The sequence below is a fragment of the Falco rusticolus genome, chromosome 1 (assembly GCF_015220075.1).
Source record: "Falco rusticolus isolate bFalRus1 chromosome 1, bFalRus1.pri, whole genome shotgun sequence".
NCBI classification, from domain to species: Eukaryota; Metazoa; Chordata; class Aves; order Falconiformes; family Falconidae; genus Falco; species Falco rusticolus.
The window spans coordinates 50,635,291-50,659,861 of NC_051187.1; the positions used below are offsets into that span (position 1 = coordinate 50,635,291).

Sequence of the window (24,571 nt, forward strand, 5' to 3'; positions counted from 1 at the left end):
ACAGCAACAGGGAGAATAGCAGTAAGAGTGCCGGTGCTACAGCAGCAGTGCCTCAAAGGGACACCTAGTACAGCAAAATCTGAAAGTTTGGCAACACAGCACACAGTTGCCATGGGAACAAGGGGAGAAATTAAATACTTGCTGGATGCCTAGATAATATTAAGAACCATGAACAAGAAACAGCGTGCCCTGTAGATTCAGTCATGATTTAGGTAACTCTGTCCTCAAAAGCTGAGAAACAGCAGACCCAAATTTGGGAGGCCCAAAATTGTGTTTAAGTTTCAAGCATTGCAAGCTGCTAATGCTAAAGGATATAGGTGATTCTTTAAAACAGAAAATGGTAGTGGAGGTACTGGAAAGAAGGCCGGGGCCAGGATGGTATTTTAGATGAGGGTGTGGCATGGCACAGTGGGAACAGGAACAAGGAGCTGCAATTTTATTTTCAGCAGCTACACTGAGCGCTTTCCTTTTTGGGAAAGGCAAGTTTCCAGAGGAAAAAGGCAAGTTTCCAAGTGCTAGAAAATATTAGGACTAAATTGAAGGAAACAAAACCCCCACTCTGAAGTGTTTTAAGAAAAGAAACCTTCATAACAGAGCTGGGAAACATACCAAAGTACCAAGCAAGGCAGGGGCCCGTGAGCCAGCCCTCTAACTTACCCACCCGACCTGGAGAGCTGAAGTGATGCAGAAGTACCCAGCAGTCCTATCTTTTCCTTCTGGAAGGCTGTAATTTTTCAGCATAGACAAGTATTTACCCCAAGAGAAGCTTCAGCTGGCTTTGGCAAACCATCTCAGAGATGTAACCAACAGAAGAGACTGGCCACATCCTACTTCTTCTCTTTTTTGATTGATACTGCTTCTGAATAACATCAGCTACGCCTGCGTTAACACTCCGCACTGTAAGCTGTACTGGCTCACATTGCTTCTTCTCTTACAGGCAGGTGATACAATAACAGAGCTGGAATCTGTAGACGAGGACTGGATGAGTGGAGAGATACAAGGAAAGTCTGGGATATTTCCCAAGAACTTTGTTCAGATTTTAAAAACACAGTGAAGTGTTGCCTCTTTGTACTCCCTGCATGTGGGAGAGAATGTTTTCTATCCTAAAGGCACAGCAAAGACATCGTGTTTTGACTATCAATGTTTTGCACTACTTTTTCTAGACAGTCATATTAGTATCTTGAAGTCAAATAAGAAAATTTTAGTCTTTTGTGACAGTGTATGTAGTCATGCTTCATGAATGCTCTGAGAGCAAATACAAGCAGGATTTTCAGTGGTTTTCAACTAGGGAAATACTGTGGTGCAACACCATTTTAACTTAAATAGCATTCTGGTATGTTTACTATCTGGTATTACATTTATCATGCACAAAGTCTGCATAAAGTAAGGTTCTTTGGGCTTCTTTAAAAACTTTAAAATCCAGATTTTAAAAAAATGTTTTTAAGATATAATTACAGCACTCAGTATGTAGATCAAGTTTGATATTCAGGTCTCATTACTGCTCATTACTTCCACATTAGCAGTAGAATCCACTTGTTTTATGACTTAGATGATAAGAAAGATAATATATTTCATAGTAGAAAAATATCAAATCTAATACTGGTAAGAGGGAAAACTCAGAAACAAATCCTTGTGTAGTATTCTTTTCTTAGCCCAAGCTGCTTATACAGGACAATCACAAAAGTAAAACTTAAGTATTTTGCCTCATAATGAATAATGTTCAAATTAGTAAGAATCATCTTAGACCTTTCTCCCTTCCCCTAAAATCCTTTTCAGATACAGGTTTAGATTTTTCTGCTGCCCACTGTCCTTCAAGCACCGTTGTACCCCTCTTTCCCAGCTGAAGTTAGCTGTGACAGCATTTACTGTTTTCTCCGATCCCCTCCGTGCAGTAGCTGCACTATTCCAACCATTTGCCCCTCCGTGCCCTTCAGCTAAGCGGAAAGCCAGTCTTCGCTCGTTCTGCGTTTCATTTGTCACTCAAGCACCGAGATATACTTCAGTAATGCTATTCCTATCCTTAACATGAAGGATATTACACAGCCGCGGTTTTAAGCTTTCAGCAGACACGGGCTTAGTTTCCAGTTTGTTACCACATACCAGCTCTACTGAGCATCATTACAACTGGTCTGTCGAGGCCTTAAGGAAAACACGCCTGGCAAGAAGGTACTTCGAGCAGCTCTAATGAAGGCATTTAGTAAAAAGCAGCAGTATGACTTGAACAGCAAACTAAGACGTGATTGAGGTAGCGTGACATAAAAGGAACTTCTGGCAGTAAACTCCTTTCTGCAACACCTGGCTTCTGACAAAATAGTTAAATGCATCTTGATTAACTCCTAACTTCATCGGACTGGAATAGAAAGAAATTATGCTGCAGCTGGCTTTGATTGCTGACAGTATTTCATCACTGTCTAACAAAAAGGAACCAGTAAGCTGTTGTTACGGGTCGTTACTTCAGAGATATGCGGATCACCAGGCACCGGGACACCCTTAGAAACTTTTTCTTTGTGCGTCTGCAAGTTCAGGCTGCAGAAGCGCCCACAGTTGAGCAGCAGACGGAGGCTGGAAACAAGAATGACTGACCTCGAGACGTTTTGCCTTAGTCATGTGCCTGCCTGCAGCTTTATTGATAGGAGGTTTAAGGAATACAGCAACAAACACCTACTGCTACAAAAGATCAGAGTGCATCTAAATTGGTGCCAATGCGTGCTGGGGGGAGCCCAGAGCCCTCCCCTCCCCCTGCACTGCACTTTGGTTACCACCACAGCCGGCATGAACAAGCTCACAGCCAAAATTGAACTGAAAGATGCTCCCACAGCAGGGAACGGGCCTCCAGTCTCAGTAGCGGACTGGAACTCCGGTGACACAAGCCCACAGCAGAGCCACCGGCACCTCGGCACCACCCTGCTCTGCAGTCAGTCACACCACAGCACTAGCAAATACCAGGCGCAGGTGTCAGCCCTCAGCTCCGGAACCTTCATGCCCCAATATCATTCAGACAACTAGGGTATGAAGATCACACAAAGGTTTAATGAGCAAAGAATTTCACTTTAACTTTCTTTACAGGGATTAACATTAGAAAAACAATTATTATGGGCTATTCTAGGAAAATGGAAACAATTTATACAGCTGTTATTCAGTTTTACCTTCCCCAACAAGTCTATCCGGAACTCCTGTGGAATCAAACTTTTAACATAAGTCCACTCTGAGGACAAGTCTTCCCACTCTCCAAGTTCTCCAGCCCGCAGATTCCAAAGGTTTTTGTTGTTTATTCCAATAAAACAGCCATCTCCTCCTAGAGAAATCCAAGTAAACAGATAGCTTTCCAGACTTGCAAGCCCACTCTACTTTTCAGCCATGAACTCTGAGTGGATCCCCCTTCTTCCACCATGACCTGTGCCAACACAATCCCTGAACCTCCAGTGAGAGCAGCAGAACCCAGCAGAGCCTACAGCAACAAACCCGGTACCCGGGTCCCCCGAAGACGTACCGCATCATTGTGGTGGTGTATGACGTTTACTTCCTGTTTGTCTGGCAGTTTTCTAAGATTTTGATACAACTCTCAAAAGCAGAACTGAATTTTTTGATATTTTTTTTCAGTTTCCTCTTCCCTGTTTTTATAACTGTGACCAGTTGTTTTTGTAACTTCCACTGAATGTTTAAAGTCAGTGCCTATCAGCAGGTAAGACCACTCTGCTTTATTTTAATCACCTCCTCCCCACGACGCAGGGCAGGAAGAGCGGCAAAGCCTGATGTTCAGCGCAGGGAGTGCCATCCAAGGGCTGCTCGCGTTGCTGCAGGCAGCTACAACAGCATAGTTACTAGAACTGAAAACAAAATTGGATGGCTTGGCTTTTACAGGAAGGGATTTTCGTAAGACTTGATGGCCTAGGATCACCATGAAACGGCATACAGATCAGAACATGAAATTCCTAAGGTGTACAGTACATAATCTGCAAAAAAAAACCAAGAATGAGGTGGAGCACAAATCCTAACTGCAATATAGTAGCAAATTTCAGCTGTAATTTTTGAAATTCAGCTAAACCTCCATACATTAGTGTGATAATAAAAGCCTCATTTACCACAACATTTTCTGTTTGACCCACCCTCTGGAAGTATCTTCAGGAAAACATCTTTGTTCTGTGTACAAGTAACAGTGTCATAAATAAATATTTGTTAAGTCCAGTAAGTTTGTTATGGTACCTCTGTAAATTAAGAATGTATTTAACCAATAAAATTTTTATAATTAAGTCATGATGGCATTTTAATTGTCTTACACTGTGGATAGCTGAGCTTTCCATTTGACATGATAGATCTCATTCTGCTTATGTATTTAACCCGAGGCCAAAAACAACCCACAAAACCACCAGACCCCAGACCCCAAACAACAGTACAATGATACTGCACCACCTGACAAGTAGTCCAAACCCCTCGGAGAATCCCGATGGCTTTAACGGTTTATTCAAGCCTTTGGCCTCAGGTACATTTCACACTTGCCCCCTGCAGAATCTCTATTTGCTACCTGCAGCAAGCAGCTGCCATTGTGGCACATCACACAAGACAGGGATGCTCTACTCTTGCTTTGGCAAGATTACTTGTGACAAAGGCATGGGCTGACCCTGAGCCAATGAAAAATTCTACATGTACTTAGTGCGCTCTGCTGACTGCTGCAATTCATACACTGTGATTTTTCACACAGTATTTGTATAGGGGATGCAGAAAATCTTCCTTCCTGCTTGCTCTCCCCCCCATCTGAAACCACTTTCTAAAGCTTGCATGTCGTACTAGGCTTTCTGCAACGTAAGACTCCTCAAACGTACAGCTGAAGGAAAAATTAACAGGAGAAAAACACAGTAGTTTTCAGAACCACCTTAGGATTTTTAACTCTCCTAGTCTACGTACAGAGAATACAGGCCAGTTGCAGTCCCTTATTTTATTTGCAGATTTTTCTCAAAGTATTTAGTAGTAATATGAAATGCAAAAACCTGCAGAGAGCCCTGTCGAACAGTCACCAAGCAGAGAAAATACAGGCAACAAATCCGTTACTGGAAAGCTCCGACAGCTTTTATTCTGATGCAGGGCTGGAATATATGGACAAATATATATGTATGTATATACACACACACCTGCATTAGAACTTAGTAGGTTCAAGGACTTCCAGCCTCACCACACTTACCCTAAATCGTGGTTTGTTTGTCTAACTCCAGTAAAGAGTCCTCATTTTTGTTGAGAGATGTCCGAGATGTGGAGGGGCGTTTTTTGCAATTTATGGCTTCAAGAACCTGACTGCCTGGGACGCAGAGGGGAGTGACACCCACCTCAACACACAGGTGACAAGAGCAAAGCAGATTAAAACCAGCGCTATTCCTTTCTCCTGTTTTGGTATCAGGCAAGTTGAGCACTCACTATGCTTCCACTATACAAACCAGAAAAAGCAGAACAAGTAGGCCTAGTATTTACAACCCAACAAAGACAGTTACCCAGTTAGTAAATCATGGGCTGTTCTAAATATCATCCCCCAGATTAAAACAGTCACTTGGAATCACAGCATGAAACAGTATCACCTACAGCCTTCTAAATAAACTAGAAAACATTCTTTTCATTTTGCATAGTATTTGCTCCAAACCAGAATTACCAACCAGGAAAAGGTGAAAATCCCTGACGCCAAAGAGCAGTGTCACAGGTAGCGTCCCTCTGCCTCTCCCCTAGTATCTTTGTCACAACAGTAACATTTCTGTATGTTCCTCCATTTCTTGTCCTCGGCCATTTCCCAGCTTACTGCAAGAGCTTCCGCTATCTCAGCCACCTCCCCAAACAGGCCAGTACTACTCTGTTCTCAGGTTAAATCACAGACTTTTCAACAATTTAATACCGCTAAGTGTAAGTCTGTTTCCCAATTGTAAACAAAACATGCTAATAGTGCAAAATACTACTTGTTTTAGCCAGAAAAACACACTCTTCAATTATTAGGCCAGCATAAGCTGAACAAGAAGCAAACCCGCTATCAGATAACAAAAAAAGCACTCTTAAAATTTACTCAGAAAATCACTTAAGTGTGCTTTATTTTCAGGGCATTGAACATGGCCTTTTTATGGTAGCATTTTTTCCCCTGACATTCCAAAGGTTTTTCAACTATGATTATGGTTACTCCCCAGTTCTGATAGGGGTTAAAAAAACCCACATACAACCCTGCTCTTGAGCATATTCTGCCTTTCTACACTGCTCAAAACCAACCCTGCTTCCATAATCATCACTACAACTTAAAGGTCTCCGCATCTTTTGACCATCAGCGACTAAACCTATCCCATGAGAGGTCACACTGAGTTACCACCACGAAGCTTAGACATACACATATGCAATTTGCATGTACGTAGGTCTGGATAAACCCCCTGAGACTTCCCTATATAAAGAATTCTGGAACAGGTTCCCTGTGCGGCGCCCCATTCACCCTGTACAATGCTCCTCTTTCACCAATACAACAACCTCTGCACAAACCCACAAGTTTTCATGAGGACCAAAATTACTGGGAAAAAAACCACAGACTCCTCGGTACATTGCACTTTCCACCTTTCAAAAAGGACAACCCACCATCTTCCACCCACATCCTAACACTAATCATGAAAAAAAAATATCTCAAACAAGTGTTGTTTTTTTTTTCCCCCCAAACCAAAGGGAAGAGGTTTACCTTATTAAAACCCATCCATATATCCAGTACCAATAGCAATATAGGCAACCAAACATTAGTTCTGTATATTAGGACTTTTATTTTCCATCAATTTTTAGTTTCAGACAGACTCTTGCACGGGTGGCTCATATCCATCGGCTCGCTCTACTTTAGTGCCTGCCTCATCGCCAGAAGGTTTTCCAGCACCACCACCTTCACCATGTAGTTCCATCAGCTTGCCCACTAAAAAGAAGAAGCATTATGAACAGCGTGAGGTGCACCTATTTAAACAATTTCTTTAATTGCTGAATTGTTTATCACATACAAATTAAACCACCAGAACAGTTTAAAGTAGGTATGATCAAGTCCATTCCAGAAAGCTCACACAAGGAGATGCTGCTGTAGTTAACTGGCAGCCAGACAAAAAAAAGTAGTGAAGCGCTACATAATGAAATTACACATTAAACTTTTATTTTTCTGAGAAGAGGTAAAGTCAAGAACCTACTACTGCGTTATATGGGAATGTCAGAAAATGGGAAAATGGAATCATTCCATGTCATCTGGGACCGAAACATTTTGTCATCATTCATCCCCAAGCCAAAGCCTTTAAACAGTCAGCAGCAGTTTCAGGCAAGAATTCAAAAAAAGCTCCCAACTGAATGATCACTGCTTGGCTGTCAAGCCTGAAAGCCAGATGTCGGACTAGAAGGCCAAGTGTCCTTTTCACTGCTACAGCTACTTAAGCTTATGATGCTGCTTTAACATCTTTATGCAAAAACAAGTGCATTTTAAACTAACAGCTTCCCACATCCTCCTCCAAGAACATTAAAGGTTTGCAGTAATTGACTTACATTCAAACTTGGGCTTCTTCAGCATCTTAACCTTGCGGACATAGACATCATGAAGAGGGTAGATGGACTGACATGCCTTCTCTATGTCTTTGCCAATGCTGTCTGGGATCCTGAGAAATCAGAGAACACACCAGTACCAGAATGTTAAAAATTGTGCCTGCTTCTTCATGAGCAATACAGGCTTAAAATAATTCTTAAAACTACATAATACTCTACAGAAGTTTGAATCATCAATACTGCCTTTGTTCTCTTAACCATTTTCTTCAAGTATGTTTAGATTTTAAGACATTTTCCTTGCAGTGTTAGAAGGGATATAGTACAAGTGTGCTCATTTTGAGAGCAAATCTGCCATCAAACTTCTGGAAGCAAACACCACACTTCAGAACACTTCCTTCTGCCAGAAGAACCCAGAACATCCACAGCCCCGACTGATTCAGAAATACAATTTTAGCCTGTAAAAACACATATCAAAAATCTATGTAGATCCTGATTTTACATTTACGTAAACATGACGGTTGATGGAAGTCAGAGAGAACATTTGAAGAAAATGGCACCTTAGCTTTTAAAAACAAGAGGCACCTTGCCTGGTCTCTGCCAAACAGTACGTGAAGGACCAGCATTCCCTAAGTACTCAGTAACAAGTGACCACCAACCAACTTATCTGAACCGGGCAGGGGGTGGGGGAGGAACCAAAGCTTACAGCTTATTGACAACTTCTTTCAGGTCATTGGTTTGGACCTCTCTGGTCATGATTTCCATCATCTTCTTGCGAATCTGTCGAACCTGCTGATGCTGGGCATACGAGGTCTTGCGGATTTGGTTATTACGCTTCTTCGTAAAACCCACACAGAAGAGGCGCAGTAGGTAACCATCGGTAGTTTTGACATCTACATGGGCTTCAATCATTGTCTACAAAAGAAACGGTCATTTATGATCAGCATGACAGACAGGTTTCTCAAAACTGCACCTGATGCTCATTAATATCTGCTGATGCCACTTCAAACAACACGTCAGTGGATACCTCCTTTCCTAAAAGCCCTAGCAACAACACAGACCTTGCCCTTTACACACCTGCCATTTTTTGACCATGGAGCACATTTTATCCCGGGTGAGGTCCATTCCATGGAAGTTGGTCAGACAATTTTTGCCCTGAACATCCTCAGTTACCAGTTTAAATTTACGGAAGGCAACCTCATCATTCTGCAGGTCAGCCAGACTCACTTCAAATACACGACCCTTCAGTCCATCAGAGGCAATTTCTGTATTATGAAACAAGATAAAACACCTTTCATTAAAATTAGGAAAGTATTATTCAAATCAGATACTCATTTTCATTTGATGTTTTCTAATAGTAGGTGATGCCACTAGCTTCACAGTTCTCACGTCTATATGTATATTGACAAAGTCAAATCAACTGACAGAACAAAATACCATATTGTTACCTATGTAAGGAATCTTTGGAAGATAATTATCTCAGATGCTGAACAGAAATAGCAGTATACTGCAGATTCCAGTATGTTTAATTATTTGAGGGTTTTTTTAGAACTGGAAGGGGTTCCAAAGTATTTGGAAATTATGAAAACTAATTAAAACATAAAAAGCCACACGTGCTCAGCAGATAAAGCAGCAATGGACACATTACTAAGCAGTCATCTCACAGCTCTACCTGTAGGAATTAACCATTTTAACACTGGCTGACATACTTGGTTTACAGTGACCCTTATTTTACTTGTTTCACATATACACAGATCAAAATAACGATCATTTTTGTAACTTTTAAGTGGCAACTATTTAGCCATTCTACACAGCTAACCTTCCAAAAACACTACGACCTGTATCGGGATCCCTGTGCATTCCTAACAGAGAATTCCTTTTCCTAAGGTGTGCCAGATCATATAAAAAAACTTTATTATTCAGTGATAACATCTACATACACTCCCATTAAGTTAGCAATTATAGCTCTCAACAGAGACTGATTTACCTAAAAGCCTCACGTTTCAGTCTCTTTTAACACTATGGTATTTACAGTCCTATTATGACCAAGGTCTCCTGTAACACTGCCTCCACATCCCCCTCCGTGACAATCAGAATGACTTCGTAGTTCCTCAAACTCGTCACGCTACTACAACAGCGGTTCATCAGCAACTGCAGCCATGTCCTTCTGTATCATACCCATGGTCTAGCACTCTTGCACAAACAAGGACCACACTGTATTAACTTCCCTACAACTACTAAGGTCATTCGTTTAAGCAACTCAGTCAACTTAAGAAAACTCAAAGCAAATCAGTTAGAAGTACGTTTTTTTAAAAAAAAAAAAACAACTTCCAGGTTCATAATATTATGAGCAAAACCAATTTGTCAGCAGTTCTTTACTCAAGTCTCAACTGGAGCTAGCAGGTGGAACAAATACATCTCCCTCTGCTGCACAAAACCCCACTACTCACTAGTTCCTTGAGTCCTGGTGACAAGTGTCTTCCCGATGTTTCGGATATTAAACATTGCTGGTGCTTTGACATCATACCAGTCCTTTTTGGAGAAAGGATCAACCCTTGATTTAAATAAAGCAGAAAAGATATTTTTATACGGACTTTCTCAGATCAAACCAGGCTGACTGAAGTAAGACCTTTCTCCCCCTGTGCCTTCTGAAATGGAAAAGCAAACGTCAACATTTTAACGTGAATAGGTTGGCAAGTATACGAATACAGACAGTTAGCATTACTTACTACAGTGAGGTAAAAATTCATTTAAATTTAGTTCAGAATGTCGGAAATCAACTGCACAAACATCATAAAGCCACGGTAACAGAAAACCATACAGCGCTACATTTCTGCTACCGCGCAGGACCGGTACAGGCAGCGCGCTTCACCCAAGCCCCCCACGAAAACCCCTTCATTTCACTTATTGACTTCTGCAGCTAACACGCACCAGGCACAAGGCCGCTTGCGCCAACGCCACCCGCGACCCCCCGCTTCTGCACCGAGCAAGCTGCGCCAGGCCCGCCAGCGCGCAGAACCGCTGCCGGGCGCAGGCCTGGCCGCCCCGGCCCCTGCCCCCCGCCCGGCCGCCCAGCGCTCCCCGCCCCGCGGCCCTTCCCGGCGCCGGGACAGCAGGCACATGGCGGGGCTGCGGGGCGGCCGGGCCCCGCGCCCTCACAGCGACGCCCCCCGCCGCCATCCCCCGCCGCACCGGGGCTCCCCCCGCGGGCCGCCCCTCCCGCCGCCACGCAGCGCGCCCCCCGCCCGGCCGCCGCCATGACAGCCGCGGCCCGCGCCCGGCCGCCGCCATCCGCCCCGCATCCACGGCATCCTGCCGCCTCGGCGTCCCGCCCGGCGCCCCCAGGCCCCGGCTCCTCCTCTCCCGGCCGCCCTTACACTTTCTTCTTGGCGCCCTTCTTGCCGCCCTTGGTGAGCCGCTTGTTCTTGCCGACCGCCATGGTCCCGCCCCGCCGAGGAAAAGGCCGGAAGCAGCTGCTCGCGCGAGATTATTCGAGAGCGGGGCTCGCGCGAGAGCCGCGGGCGGTGGAGACGTTCTCGCGAGAGGGGAGGGGGCGGGCGGCCCCCTGGGACGTACCACGGCGGGACGGAACCAACGGCGCGGGGGGAGGAGGGGGGCGCCCCCGCCCTGCCGCGCGATCTGGTCTCTACCGTCGTGCGCCACCGGCTGCGCGGACGGGCGAGATTTAAGGGGGTAAGAAAGAAATGAGAAGATCTCCTGAAAAATACAGAGTGCAAAAGCTCAGGGCTGTGTGTTTGCAGGACGCAGCGCACCCACGACACCAGCCGCCCTGGCCGCGCCGGCCCCTGCGCGTTCGAAAGGCGGGAGGGGCAGACGTGAGGGGAAGCGGGAGCTGGGGCCGGGGTCGGGCCCTCTGCGGGGCGAACGGCATCAAACATGGCAGACCGGGAGGGTGCCAGGCAGTGGCTGCTGCCGGACTGTGCACAGATCCCGCCTTCGTGGAGGAAGAGGGGGGAACGGCGGGGCTGGGAGAGGGAGAAATAATGTCTGTGGCCTCTCTTGTCTCCTTACAAAACCACACAAGGAAGAAACAATATTTTAAAAGCCCAGCTGCCCTGAGATCACGCTGAATGAGGCTTTGCCCATCCCATTCAAAGAAACTCAGATGTCTGGATTTTTGCCGCTCTTACAACTTAGACTGAAAGTCTCAGGCAGTCGTGTGGAGAAGTCACGTCCTCTCGCTGAGAGGACAGTGCCTGGCAGCAGGTGCCAGGGCGATGTCCCTGCCCTGGCACTGCCCCTCCTTGCTCAGCACTGGGGAGCATGGCCCCGCTGTCAGATCTTTCAGGACCACTGAGATCCAACAAGAGCCCTGTACCCCCTCAGCCTCGCCCCACCACCCCACCACCCCACCCACCTCTGGCCCTCAGAGCTCTTCGTGGGGCACCCAAGCCTCCTCCATGTGCCTTACAGTGCACCCCTGGGTCCCCAGGGAGCCAGCAAGGTGCCTGGCCACCAGGGCACACAGAGTGCTGCTCTGCGGCACCTTGGCTGAACACGTAGGTGCTCAGAGCACGGCACCGGGGATGGGAGATGCCCGAGGAGGGCAGCTGTCCTGCAGGCAGCCAGGGATGGCACTGCCTATCAGACTTGTGCAGATGTGCGGCTCCAGTGGGCAGAGCATACCGGGATGGGGTTTGCTGCTCTGGCTCTGCTCAGAGCAACAGCCCAAAAGGAGGTGCCGCCTCCTGCAGGTTCTGTGCAGCCAGTAGCCTGCAGCTCACAGGTTAAATCTGGATGGGGGTTTTTCCTCTGGAGACCTCAGGGTGAGGTGGTTTGTGTCACCAGGGCAGAGATGCATGGTGGTCATTCTCCAAGGGCTGAAGGGCTGAGATAGAAAGAGAGCAGAGACCAAACCCCTGTGTCTGCAGAGGCCCCAGGCATCCTCTCCAGACAGCACCAGCCCACCCAGCCCTTCCCACGCTCTGAGAAAGCTGAGGCACCAAGGGGCCAACTAGAAGTTGCTGGTCTGGGTGCCCCAAGTACCTCCACTGATTCCTCCTCTCCACCCTGCGCAGGGATGCAGAGCCCACCTTGCCCGGGGCAGGGCACGCTGCCCTCACTGAGCCTGCAGCTTCTCGCTCTGATGCCTCACGTGCTGCACAGTGAGCCCTAGGCACACGCAGTCCGTCACCCCTGCACTCCCCAGCAGCACAGCCCTGGCAGGCCATGACAGCCTGACCATCCGCCTGCCTCCCTGCAGGCAGGGCTGGCACCAGGGTGGCACAGGGCAGCAGCAAAGGGGAGGGCATGGGGCAGTAGGAAGCTCCCATCAGCCTACCTGGGTGGGCCAGGATGGGAGAGGGAGATGCGGTTGGGACTACCCTGGGACAAGAGGGGACCACAGGCTGTGGTTCACTAACAAACCTCACAGCAACCTCTGGCAAGGATGCCTGAGGGTCCTCCACGTAGGGTAGGCTCTAGCACAGGTAGCTGTACCATACCAGCTAGAGACAGCACTGGGATGCAGGGCTGATGGCAGGCCCTTGCCGGGCATCCAAGCTTGTTCCTCCTTCTGGGGACACCATCGCCTTCCCACCCACACCAGGACAGTGGAAGGCAGAGTGTGATGAGAATGCCCACCCTCCTTCCACACCCAGCAGGAGCAGGGTCTTGTCAGCCTCAAAGAGTCAGCAAGGGGGCCATGCGGATCTGCCGTGTCTGCGAGTTTTTGGCCAGGTGCCTGAACTGTTCCCACTGCAGGGGCTGTGCAGCCTTGAGGAGGATTTCTTGAGAGGCCCACAGAGTGTAGAGATGCCACCACAGCCCAGGGCAGAGCACTCTCCACCTTCATCATGGCCAGTCTTAGACCTTTTCCAGTCTTTTGGGGAAGGTGGTGCCCAGAACTGAGCCTACCACAAGCTGAAGTATATGGTGAGCTTGGGACAGAAGAGGGGGCAACTCTGCTGTCCTTGGGACAAGTAGGTCAGGTCTGATGGTGACACACACTTGAAGGGTGCATCTTCTTGCAGCCCATAGCGCTAGTGCTGAGGCCCACTCGTGGAGTGTCAGCATCCAGACATGTCATTGTCCTCCTTGAATCACTGGTGGGGCAAACTTGGTTGCTCATGCAGAAGAGAGGCAGCTGAGGACTCCTGTGACTTTCTTCCTCATCCTCTGTTTGCCACTTCCCAGCACAGTCTCTCTCATGTCTTTGAAGAGAAGGATGGAAACCACTTGCACCTGGTGGTGACACCTTCTCCTGGGCAATGTATGCCTCTCCCTCTGGAGGGGACACTCTTCTTGGGGCTCCAACCTGCAGAACCTCTGCAGGTTCTCCCTGATGAATGAGGGAAAGGGGTGGGAGTTTTTGGTGGGCTCAGGCTGGCTTCTGGCTCTTTGCTTGTCTCTGCCTCAGTGGAGTGGCCAGGAGCATGTGAGGTGGCGGTGGGGCAAAAAGCATCCTGGCACTTCCCAGGGGTATGAACTTGCCTGCAAGAGGGCACAGGGGGAAGGGACATACAGCTCCTGAGCACATGTGGGGCAGTCATGGACGTACCACAGCATCCAAGAGGGGCAGGAGCATCTGTCAGCTGCCCCAGAGGTGACGCTAACATCCTGCCCCCGCACCAGGGAACTAGGCATCTTGCCCTGCCACCCAAGCAGACCCTGGTGTCCTGCCCGCCATGGGACACTTGGCCAAGGTCAGAATGCATGGTCCAAGGCAACATGGGCAGGGGGCACCTGAGGGGACATGTGCAGCCAGTCATGTGGTTCGTTAATGACTACCTAATGACCTTGGGGGCTGCGAGGGGGAGTGGGGCCTCCTGGCTACCCACACGCATCCGCATCCGCTGGACCTTGCTCTTTGCCCTGCCCCTCCTCCTGGATCCTTGCCCATTGGGCCCAGCTGGGGCCAGTATAAAAGAGGCACAGAGGAGTGGGAGGGAACCTGGAGACCCTGAGGCCATAAGGGAAGCTGAGGCACATACACAGGTGCGGGTGAGGGATGTGTAGGGGACCAAGAGTGTCTGTGGGAGGGGACCATGAGGAACTCAAGCATCCAGTGGGAGGGGGAGGATATGTAGGGGATCCCAGTGTCAGAGCAGGGGTGGGTCTATAGGAGACCCAGAGGTCCAGGGGGGTGTTCTATAGGGGACCCAGGCTTCTGGGGAGTACGGAATTGCAGGGGACCCGGGGTCCATGGGGTGTTCTGTAGGGGACCCCGGCATCCAGGTGGGATGCACAGATGGCCCAGGTGTTGGGGCTGGGGGGGAGGGGGCATGCATTTAGAGGGGGTTTGTGAGGGACCCAGCTGTCTGGGAGGGGGAATTTGTAGAGGACTCAAGCGGTCAGGGTGGGCTTTCCGATCAGGGGCCCAGAAGTCCTGATGGCCCCGACCCCACTTTCCCCAGGTACCCATGGCAGGCTGGGCCTTATGCATGACCCTGGTGCTGGCAGTGCTGGCAGAGGCAGCGGGCGAGAGTCGCTATGATAAATTCCTGCGGCAGCATGTGGACCACCCCCAGACATCCGTGCTTGCAGCGCACCGCTACTGCGAGACCATGCTGGCACGCCGGCGGGTGACGGCCCCGGGACGGGCCTGCAAGCCCTCCAACACCTTCGTGCACGCACCGGCCGAGGAGCTGGTGGCTGCCTGCACCCAAACACCTGACGAAGCGGGGTTCCACAGCACCCCGACAGCCATGGGCCTCACAGCCTGCCGCCTGCGGGGGCGGGACACTCGGCCCCCTTGCACCTACCGGGCCCGGCAGCTCCAGCACCATGTGCGTGTTGCCTGCGTTAATGGGCTGCCCGTGCACCTCGCTGGCACCCACGCACCCACCCAGTGAGGCTTGACGTAGGGGGGCTGTAGGTGGGGACATGGATTCTTCTTCCCACTGGGGGCTCCGTTGGGGCCTGCAATAAAGGAGGTGCCACAGGCCTGGGTTCTGACATCAGCTTCTGGGGGGACCCTGCAATCCTACCCCTCCCTAGGTGCCCCTGAGCCTCCTTGGGTGCCCCCGACCCTGTCCAAGGTGGACCTGGCCCTCCATGTGCCTCAAACCCCTGGGTTTTCCCAACATCCTGGATGTCCTACAGCCCCTTAAGTCACCTATGACTTCTCTTGTGCCTCATAGACTCCCCTTTCCTGGGTGCACCACAACTCCCATGGATGCCCCATAATCCCCCCGGGGTCCCCTTGATCCCCTGGATGTGCACTCAACTCTCTCCCCTGGTGTCCTGACTCTGGGTGTCACATTGCTTTCCTGGATACCCCATAGCTCCTGCAGGGTCTCCCAGTCTCCCATGTGGCCCATAACCCCTGGGTACCCCCAGCTTCCCCCATGTCTGCCCCATAAATCCTCGTGTGCCACACAGTCCCCTCTGCCACATGCCTATGACCCCATCTGGGGCCTCTCCAGGGCTGGGGCCGCTCTTGGGCCCGCTCTTGGGCCCACTTGACATCCCCATGGAGCTGGGCACTGTCTGGGGCCACACACAGCCTTGAACCACCACCCCACACACACTGTACACACACAAAAACACAACACCTGTATGCAAGCAAACACGCCATGCACACCAAGCATGCACTGTGCACGCAACAAACAACCACACACCATACTTGCAGCACAAAACATACACACAACATGCATACACAGCACAAACACACACACCCCACACACATACACACATATACAAACAAATATTTTCTTGGGTTTGGGTGGGATTTCATGTGTTTCAGCTTGTGTCCTGTCACTGGGTACCACTAAAAAGAGCGTAGCTCCCTTATCTTCATCCCTCCCCATCAGTACACTGATAAGCTTCCCCTACCTGAGCCTTCTCTTCTCCAGGTTGAACAGTCCCAGCTCTCTCAGCCTTTCCTCCTATCAGAGATGTTGCGGTCCCTTCAGCAGCAGCAGCAGCCCTTTGCTGGACTCCCTCCGGTGTGTTTAAGTCTCTCTTGTGCTAGGGAGTCAGCACTTCCATCAGGACTCCCTTGACAACAAGACCAGAGCAGAGGACCCCCAGCCTGCTGGGCTGCATTAGGCAGAGCGTTGCCAGCAGGTAGAGCAAGATGATCCTGCTCCTCTGTTCAGCACTACTGAGATGTCCCAAATGCACTCAGAAATTGTAGCTGAGGAGGAAAAGAAGCACAGCAAATGGTCTTCCTCATCCTTTTCAGTTGCTCCCCATCCAAAATGTCTCTTCCTCATGTGCCTTTAGTAACTCAGGTGCTCCTTTTCTGTAGCAGAAAGGCACTTGGAGGGCCCTCCGTGATCTGGTGAGCTCCCGCTCTCAGCTGTGCCCTGGTGAGGAGAGCTGGACACTGGAGAAGAACTGCGGTATTTCAAGGGCATTTGGGGCATTCCTGGCCTGACAACTTCCAGCAGATTCACTTCTCCACCCTCCTGGCCATGGGAGGAGGTGGGAGGGCTGACCCTCTCGAGAGGGAATGCCTGGGGTCTCTGCAAGTACAAGTTTGATCTCTGCTCTGTGTCTTTTTGCCTTGGTTCTTCAAAGCTTGGTAGAAGACTCCAGCCTCTCCATCTGTTCTCTGGCAGCTCAGATCATCATGACACTGAGAGAGAAAAATATCACCACTGTGAGTTACCCTACAAGCCTTGCACAACAGGCTCTGAAGAGCATGGGAGAGGTGGCACCCCATCTTGGGTAGACAGCTCTGAGCAGCAGTCCCAAAGCAGCAATGCCAGTTCGGGGATGCCCTGCACACTGGGGCTACCTGAGCGTGCTGTAAAGTCAGGGTTGGTCCTTGCACCTTCCCTTTGCCTGCAGGGCAGCCCCACCCCTCCAGCACATCCTATCCCATTACTATGCTGTTGGTTCATCCCTCTGCTGTGTTTTCCCCTAAGAAGCAACTCTGCTTCTTCAGCATATGTTAGTGTCTGCTCTTTGTGAAGGCTAAAGGAAAAAAAAAATCTCAGCCACAAAGGAATCAGGATCATCCTTGAGGCTGTTAGCACATCCGGTCTTTCCATCAGCCAGTGGCAATGCAGGTCATAGCCAGATATTTTACCTCCGAGGCAAAGCACCAGTTGATCTTCTGGCTTCATAACAAGGATCAGAAAAGCTGTAGCTGCTCCTGCCATCTCCAAAAGAAGACATCAGGATGAGAACTGACTCTGCAGGGCTTGTGTGTCATGTGAAAGGGGATGGAAGGGGAACAACAGCATGCAGCCTTAGAGCTTTTTTTCCCCCATCACTTGCTACTATGCATGGCCCTTAGAGCTGCATACCTCTTGTTTCAGGAGCTCTGTGGTGAGGTTGAGGGGAACCAGCGCAGGAGATGGTCTCCAGTGATGTCAGTCCCTGTTCTAAATGTCCCAAAACATTAGGAGGTACAAGAGGATCCATCTCCATCTGGCCTTGGTCTCAACGCTGAAAGAGAAAAAGGAGTTCCTAGTAGGATTCTGCCTTGAAAATAAGTCACCTCTTTTGCCACTGCTGACACAAGGCAGAGCACAGGGCTGACCCCTCATCCACACCAAGTTCAGCTGATGTGGCTGAGCTGAAGAATTGCAAGGCATATTGCAGGCAAAAAACTGACTTGCAGAAATTTCACTAAATTTAATTTATTACCAATTAACATACACTTTGAATTACTGATTTGGGTATTGAGAAGCACAGAAGATACAAAAAATTACATGAGAACTTACGGAAGTGCCTTTTCTCCCCCTTCCCTGTGCACAACATCAGACTTCATGAGTGGGATCACAGCTGCCATGAAAGACTTCTGCACTGTCCTTAAACTACTGGGCTGTGTAGTTTTGTGTCGCTTTATCCAGAGACACAAAAGGCCTTTGCCACAAGCAGCGGTGGGCTGTTTACAGGCAGTGGTCAGCAAATCTGTAAGGGCAACAAGCAGCAAAAAGCTAGAGTGGGACTGGTGCCTGAAAATAAAGGAAGGATTGTTTTCATTTTTGTGTTTTAATAAACCATTGCATTTATTTATAAATTCCATTCTCATTTAGGTATTTTCGTGTCCTGCCCATCACAGCCAAACCTGAAGTCCCAGGGTTTGTGGTTGTTTCTGCCTTGTAACACCACAGACAGAAACTTTCATCACCTCAGTTTTGTGGACAGGAGTTAAGCAGCTTTTCTAAGGTCATAGAGAAAGGCTGAGACAGGAGCTCAGTTCAGGCCTCCTGAAACCTATTTAATGGCCTCCCTTCCCATTTACATGCTTTTCTGTGGAGAAAAGACAAATCGTGTCAGTCTGACTAAAATAACTTTTTTTTTTGCTTTCAGTGTACGTTTTTCAATTTGTGGCAAGTCCTGCAGTGGATCAGTACAAGCTGCATTACAACAGGCAACCAAACCTGCTCCCAAAACAGCACTATATGCCACCAGGAAGGCAGCTATAAACTTTCTGGATACTAGCACAAAGCTAAGATTTGAGTCATATCTGCTCAAATTTCATGCCCAGAGTTTGCTCTGACAGTGGTCAGCCTGCTCTTCTCATTTGCTGTATTCCAAACGATTAATTCCTTAGCCATGAACTGGGCTGTTGCTTGTTTAGTACATGCAAATGAAGCAAATAATGCTCTCTCACATGCTTCACTATAGCTCACATGCTTGCTTTAAGATCATACTTCCACCACCCAGCATCTGATGGTATAAGAGAGGCATGAGCAGCATGTTAACATTCCCGGTGCTACGGTGGAAATTTATTTCTGCTTCTTGAAAAGCAATGGCATTTTTGCAGAACCATAGCAGGGAATTGCTTATGCAGGTACTGCAAAGGCTTTCAAAAAATATTTACTCAGCGAAGTCAAAACTGGGCTCCGTGGATTTGGCAGAACAAGTCCCATGAAACTGGGCTGTCACTGCATGCCAAGCATGCCAAAACTGACAAGGAAAAAGCTCCCCTCCGGTGCTATTGCTTGCTCTTAAAACATACCTTGCACAAACACAGCAAAATACAGCTGGTTTCTCTCCAGCTTTGCTCTAATATTTTTTTCCATGGGGGTTTGGTCCCCCACCTTCTTATAACCAAATAACTCATCCAAACAATGTGGTAAGCATTCCAACATCACAATAGCTTGAAAAGCTCGGTGAAGAGTAGAAACATTCATAAAAATCAGACCTGATATATTGTTAAAATAAAAATATCTTTTTTTTAATGAGCATGGTTCTTTCTGTAACTTTAGGCACGAATTCCGCTTTTTATCGTAAAACAGACTAATTCAATATTTTGAAGCATTTGTCAAAGGAAGGGGAAAACCTTACTTCTTCTACCTCTCCAATGTTAAATTTTTTTCTTCCAGAAGGAAATTCCAGGGTATTCCTCTTCGTATTCACACTAAAATAAAGATATCAACTGAGTTTTTTTAAAAATCCATGAGCTTTCCATTTGAATTAGTCTGGGTTTTGTTAGCTGTATCTCACAAAGAAGAATAAGTCCTTTAGACTGATTTTCTTAGGCTTTTTCTGTGAGCACAACAGCAACTGGCTTCACATCACCCTAGAGATGACTCTTCAAATCACCTTTCGAGTCTGGCCCAAAAAAAGCCCTTTTGCTGTGTCATAAAGCACATTTTTGAATGAATGCACAGTTTAACTGCAGGGACTAATTTCTACCATCACAAGTATCTCTGTGAGTCCATATTTTTTCTATTTCTTTATTTACTTCAAGAAAAATTGTTTGGAGAGAATAAAGCTATTCCTTTCTCTCTGGTAAATGAAAAGGCTCTGTAGCTTGGGCTGAGTGGTGGGGCTGAGGGACTCACCATCCCTTGTCACTGAGGAGTGGCGGAAGCCATCCCCTTTTCTGTGAGCAGGGTTTTAAATACTGGGAAGTTCTTACCTCTACCCCATAACAAATGAGGCCAGAGCCAGTAAAAAGTCACAGCTTTCTGTGAAGGACTGAGCTGAGAGGAAGCAAAGAGAAAGGACCAGGCCTCTGGGAGCACCTGGGGATTTTGCTCTGAGGTGCATCCCAGCATGGCACACATGGCACACAGACTGATAGAACTGTTTAGGTTGGAAAAGACCTTTAAGATCACAGAGTCCAACTGTTAATGTAGCACTGCCAAGCCCACCACTAAACCATGTCCCTAAGCACCGTCTACATGTATTTTAAATACCTCCAGGGGTGGTGACTCCACCACTTCCCTGGGCAGCCTGTTCCGGTGGTTGACAACCCTTTTGGTGAAGAAATTTTTCCTAATATCCAATCTAAACCTCCTCTGGTGCAACTTGAGGCCGTTTGCTCTCGATCTATCCTTTGTTACTTGGGAGAAGAGACTGACACTCATCTCGCTACAACCTCCTTTCAGGCAGCTGTAGAGAGCTATAGGGTCTCCTCTAAGCCTCCTTTTCTCCAGGCTAAACAACCTCGGTTCCCTGGGCTGCTCCTCATTAGACTTGTTCTCTAGACTTTTCACCAGCTTCATTGCCCTTCTCTGGACACGCTCCAGCCCCCCAGTGCCTTTCATGAGTGAGGGGCCCAAAAGTGAACACTGTATTTGAGGTGCGGCCTCATCAGTGCTGAGTACCTGTGGCAGCTCAAAGAGGCTTTTATCTTGGCAGCCCGCTCTTGCTGTCTTTGAAATATGTGGTAATGGCCCAGGCATCTGACCGAGCAAATAACCAACCCCAGCTTTTTCCACGTACACAGAAACCTTGGGACAGAGGTGCTTGAAGGAGTCAGCACTGACAAATGCAGAAAATGTACTCCTCTTGCTGCAGATACCTCTGTTTCCTTGGCTCTGCTTTGTTGTTTTGAGGTCCTGCCACATATAAAGAGGAACCAGAGCAGCCCTTGGCTCAGTCTTTGCTCCAGGCGTCAAAGGCAGCTGAAGAAGCAAGGTGCTCGGTGCACTGGCCAGACCTGCTCATCCTCCTCCCTGCAGCCCCATACCAGCTGGTGGCTTTCCCCCTTGCTGCTCTCTTCTACCACCTCTGTGCTTCAGGGCACCTCTCTCTGACTGTCTGGTACGTGGCTGTCACCCCTGCTGCTGCACCGAGGGCAAGTCCTGCCTGTGGATGCTTTCTGGGGGATCTCCTGGACCGAGGTGCAGCGGCACACATGGTAGTAAGTCCCTGCTAACTCAGGTAGGGACATTTGTATGGCTTGGATGTGAGCCGTCTCCAGTCCTGCCTCTGTGCACCGGGGCCAGATCAAGGTCGTTAAGGAAAACCAGCCAGGCCAGCCACTCCAGTGTTGTAAGAGATGGGTTTAGGGGTGTACCAGGATGAGCACATGGGGAAGGGGAGCAGGGAGGGAATGGGGACTGTCTTTGGTGTGACGAGGATGTGGGCCAGGCAGGGCCAGCAGTATCTATCTGCTGCAGTCCCTCCCCATTCCTGCTTGCGGACACAATGGCACTGGTGATTCCTCAGCCCAATGACAGGCCAAGAGGCAAACTATGGGGGGGCTGTGGAGGCTGTGGAACCAGACCAAGCCCCACTTACCAACACCCTCGCAGGAGCTTCAAGCCTCATTTTCCCCAAAAGGCAGCCAAAGGGCATCTGATCTTTCCTAGGTACATATTCCTCCTTGCTGGAGGATGCCTCCTCACCGGCATAGCCATGGGCAGCTATGCTGTGTTGCTCCTCATCCCTGCCGCTGGCTCTGTGCTTGTCCTCCTCTCCGTCAGCCCAGCTCGTGCCCACACCTGGGTCTTTGCTCTCCAGGTGTCCTGGCAGACACTCTGCCACCTGGGTCTGAGCAGCCTGGAGCTGGACCCTCAGGATGCCAGGTAAGGCTCTGCCTCCTTCCCGTTCCTGCCCTCGGCTGGAAGCCTTCCCGGCCATTTTGTGGGGGTGGAGGCCCCCTGGGCTGCACTGACTGTTCCACAGCCAGCAGCCTCCCCTCTGGCTCCGGCCACATCCCCGTGCGTGGGCGACCCTGCGGGCATGGCAGCGCTCTGGGGACGTGGGACAGCGCTCCCCCTGCACGTGGCCTTGCACCTGTGCCTCTAACGCGCCCTTCAAGGGACTCCCAGCAGCTCTCGGGTGCCCTCTCCTTCCAGGCCAGCCGTTGCCCTCTCTGCCATCATGCTGCTCACCCCAAAGGCTACGTCTCTGGCCCTGGATGTCCACGAAGGGCTCGTGCTGCTCCAGCGGGGCCAGGGGCCTCTGCAGCCCGCGCTGCCCCTCTGCAGCTACCTGCCGCCTTCCCCAGCCCTCCTCGGAGGGCCCCTGTGCTCCTTCCGCAGGTTTCAGGCGCAGGCCGAGTCCTGCGGGGCTGCCCCTGCCCGCTGAGGGCCGCCGGCAGCGCCGCCTCTGCGCCCTGGCCCTGCAGGGGCTGCGTGCGGGCTGGCGGCGGGGCTGGCTGGCAGGCAGGGCTGTGCTGGCCTGGGCTGCCTGCCCCACGCCCGGCCACGGGCCCTGCTCCTCGGGCCGGCCTATTACCTGTGCTGGGTGCTGGATGAGGCCCTTCTCGAGGCGGCGGGCTTTGGGCCGGAGGTGCGCCAGGGAGACCTTTCCATCCGTGACCTGTGGACGCTGGAGAGGACGCACCACCTGGCCATCTTCACCCGAACCTGGAACAAGAGCACGTCCCGCTGGCTGAGGAGCCTCACCTTCCAGCGCTGCCCAGCCCAGCCGCTCCTAGCCACCTTCGCCTCCTCCGCCTGGCGGCATGGTCTCCGGCCCGGGCAGGTCTTTGGTTTCCTGTGCTGGGCTGTCATGGTGGAGGCTGACTACCGCACCCATCCCTTCCTCAGTGCCCGGGCCACCTCTCAGGCTGTGAAGATCTTCTACTATGGCACAACCTGGCTCTTCACGCAGCTCATCACTGCCTACATCCTGGTGGCTGTGGAGACTGAGACCTTCTGCCTGCTCTGCCTGCTCTGGACTTCCTGCAACAGCATCCTTCCCCTCTCCTACAGCCTCGCACTGCTGCTGCTGCCGCTTGCCGAGAAGCTGAAGCAGAACTGAGCCTGTCCTGGGCTAATGTGTGCCACCAGTGGGGCACACCTCTGCACATGTGAGCACGCAGGGTGGGAAGTGCTATTGGCCAAGCAATCTCATATAACAGCATCCCCGGAGAACCAGGTTGGCTTTTACTCCTGGGATATCCCCCAGCTTTGAGGACTGCTCTGAAGCAGGGAGGCAAGGTCACCAGACCACTGGGCAGGAAGGCTTCCAGCCCCACTGCCTACCCAGTGTTTGTCCTGGGGCTTTGAGTCTCATTCTCATCTCACAGAGGAAGCACACCATCTCCCCACCAAACCCATTTGTGCCACTGGGAACCTGAGCGCAAGGAAACAGGCTGGCAGTCTGTCTGGGGACAGCACAAGAAACTCCCCTTTCCCCACACAGCAATACTACTGGGTCGTGTGGGTCTGTGGTGTTCCTCCAGCGATTGCTCCTCAGCCCTGTCCCTGTGGCACGTGGACCCCAACCTGTGTTCTTAATTAGATACCTTCTGCAATCCCCACTCCCTGAGTGGGTGACAAGCTTGTCCACCAGGGTGCAGGGTCAGGTGTGTCCTCTGCCACATGGGGAAGAGGGATGATCCATCCCCTCTAGGATTCTTGCAGAGGATCCTGGGCATGGAGGCAAGAACGCCAGCTAGAAAGAGGGGGGCTACTGCCCATAGCATGCTGAGGACAGCACAGTCAAGGGGAAGTAAGCCAGCAAAGTCCTGAAACTTGACTGTGGCATTCAACCGAGGCTTACGTGTCACTTTCCCCACAACAGCTACACAGCAGAAACCCTAATGCACTTCTCCAGCTCATGCATTGGTTTAGGACCCTAAAGCCTAGGACTGTTTAGGCTGGAGAAGAAGCATGAGCTACCACAGGGGAAAGTATCAGGAAAGCATGAAGCTAAGAGTTTCTGTTTATAAGACAGCAAGGAACCACCCACCAAATCTCCAAGTAATATAGCTGAAAATGCTACAAGACTATTGTTGGCCTCTGGTCTGCTGGGCATGCTGCTTCAGGGTACCAGGGCCAACACCAGAACCAGTCTCCAGTGCCCAAACTCAAGGGAAAGCATTCTGATCACGTTAACAACCCTGCCATGCAGGCCCTGTACCAACACCTATATCAGTGTTTGCCACTCAACTGAAACTCAGCACGCAAAATGGATCCAACCTTGTTTTATGTGGGTTGGTTGGATGTTT

The 24,571-nt window shown here is 49.9% G+C and overlaps 4 protein-coding genes and 1 non-coding gene across 12 annotated transcripts in view; 3 read left to right on the plus strand and 2 right to left on the minus strand.

Moving 5' to 3' along the window:
* SH3D19 (SH3 domain containing 19) overlaps positions 1-4,250 on the plus strand; it is an 86,504-nt gene extending 82,254 nt beyond the window's left edge. For all 7 annotated transcript variants that reach the window (XM_037378757.1, XM_037378775.1, XM_037378738.1 and 4 more), the window contains one exon: positions 938-4,250. In XM_037378757.1, the coding sequence (XP_037234654.1) occupies positions 938-1,054 (117 nt within the window). In that variant the 3' untranslated portion in view covers positions 1,055-4,250. The remainder of the gene's footprint in view (positions 1-937) is intronic.
* Positions 4,251-6,744: 2,494 nt separating this feature from the next.
* On the minus strand, positions 6,745-11,019 carry RPS3A (ribosomal protein S3A). Its single transcript, XM_037378804.1, has 6 exons — positions 10,887-11,019; positions 9,960-10,063; positions 8,587-8,774; positions 8,216-8,424; positions 7,516-7,625; positions 6,745-6,907 (listed from the first exon to the last, which is right to left on the minus strand). Exons 1-6 carry the CDS (start codon positions 10,946-10,948, stop codon positions 6,786-6,788), a joined length of 795 nt encoding a protein of 264 aa, XP_037234701.1. The 5' UTR covers positions 10,949-11,019; the 3' UTR covers positions 6,745-6,785.
* Positions 7,186-7,255, minus strand: LOC119142562. Its single transcript, XR_005102322.1, has one exon. It is a non-coding gene; the product is annotated as a small nucleolar RNA SNORD73 (small nucleolar RNA).
* A 3,344-nt stretch (positions 11,020-14,363) lies between the features above and the next one.
* On the plus strand, positions 14,364-15,414 carry LOC119144032 (ribonuclease CL2-like). Of its 2 annotated transcripts, none has more exons than XM_037378828.1 (2): positions 14,364-14,466; positions 14,886-15,414. In XM_037378828.1, exon 2 carries the CDS (start codon positions 14,892-14,894, stop codon positions 15,321-15,323), a length of 432 nt encoding a protein of 143 aa, XP_037234725.1. In that variant the 5' UTR covers positions 14,364-14,466; positions 14,886-14,891; the 3' UTR covers positions 15,324-15,414. The 2 variants fall into 2 exon arrangements, with proteins under 2 accessions (XP_037234725.1, XP_037234715.1); XM_037378818.1 differs by having other exon boundaries at positions 14,368-14,472.
* Positions 15,415-21,055: 5,641 nt separating this feature from the next.
* MBOAT4 (membrane bound O-acyltransferase domain containing 4) lies at positions 21,056-23,532 on the plus strand. The gene is given in 6 exon segments (XM_037404945.1): positions 21,056-21,104; positions 21,222-21,429; positions 21,981-22,196; positions 22,470-22,691; positions 22,693-22,772; positions 22,775-23,532. Coding segments are annotated over 6 exon segments (1,533 nt in total).
* Positions 23,533-24,571: the final 1,039 nt, after the last annotated feature.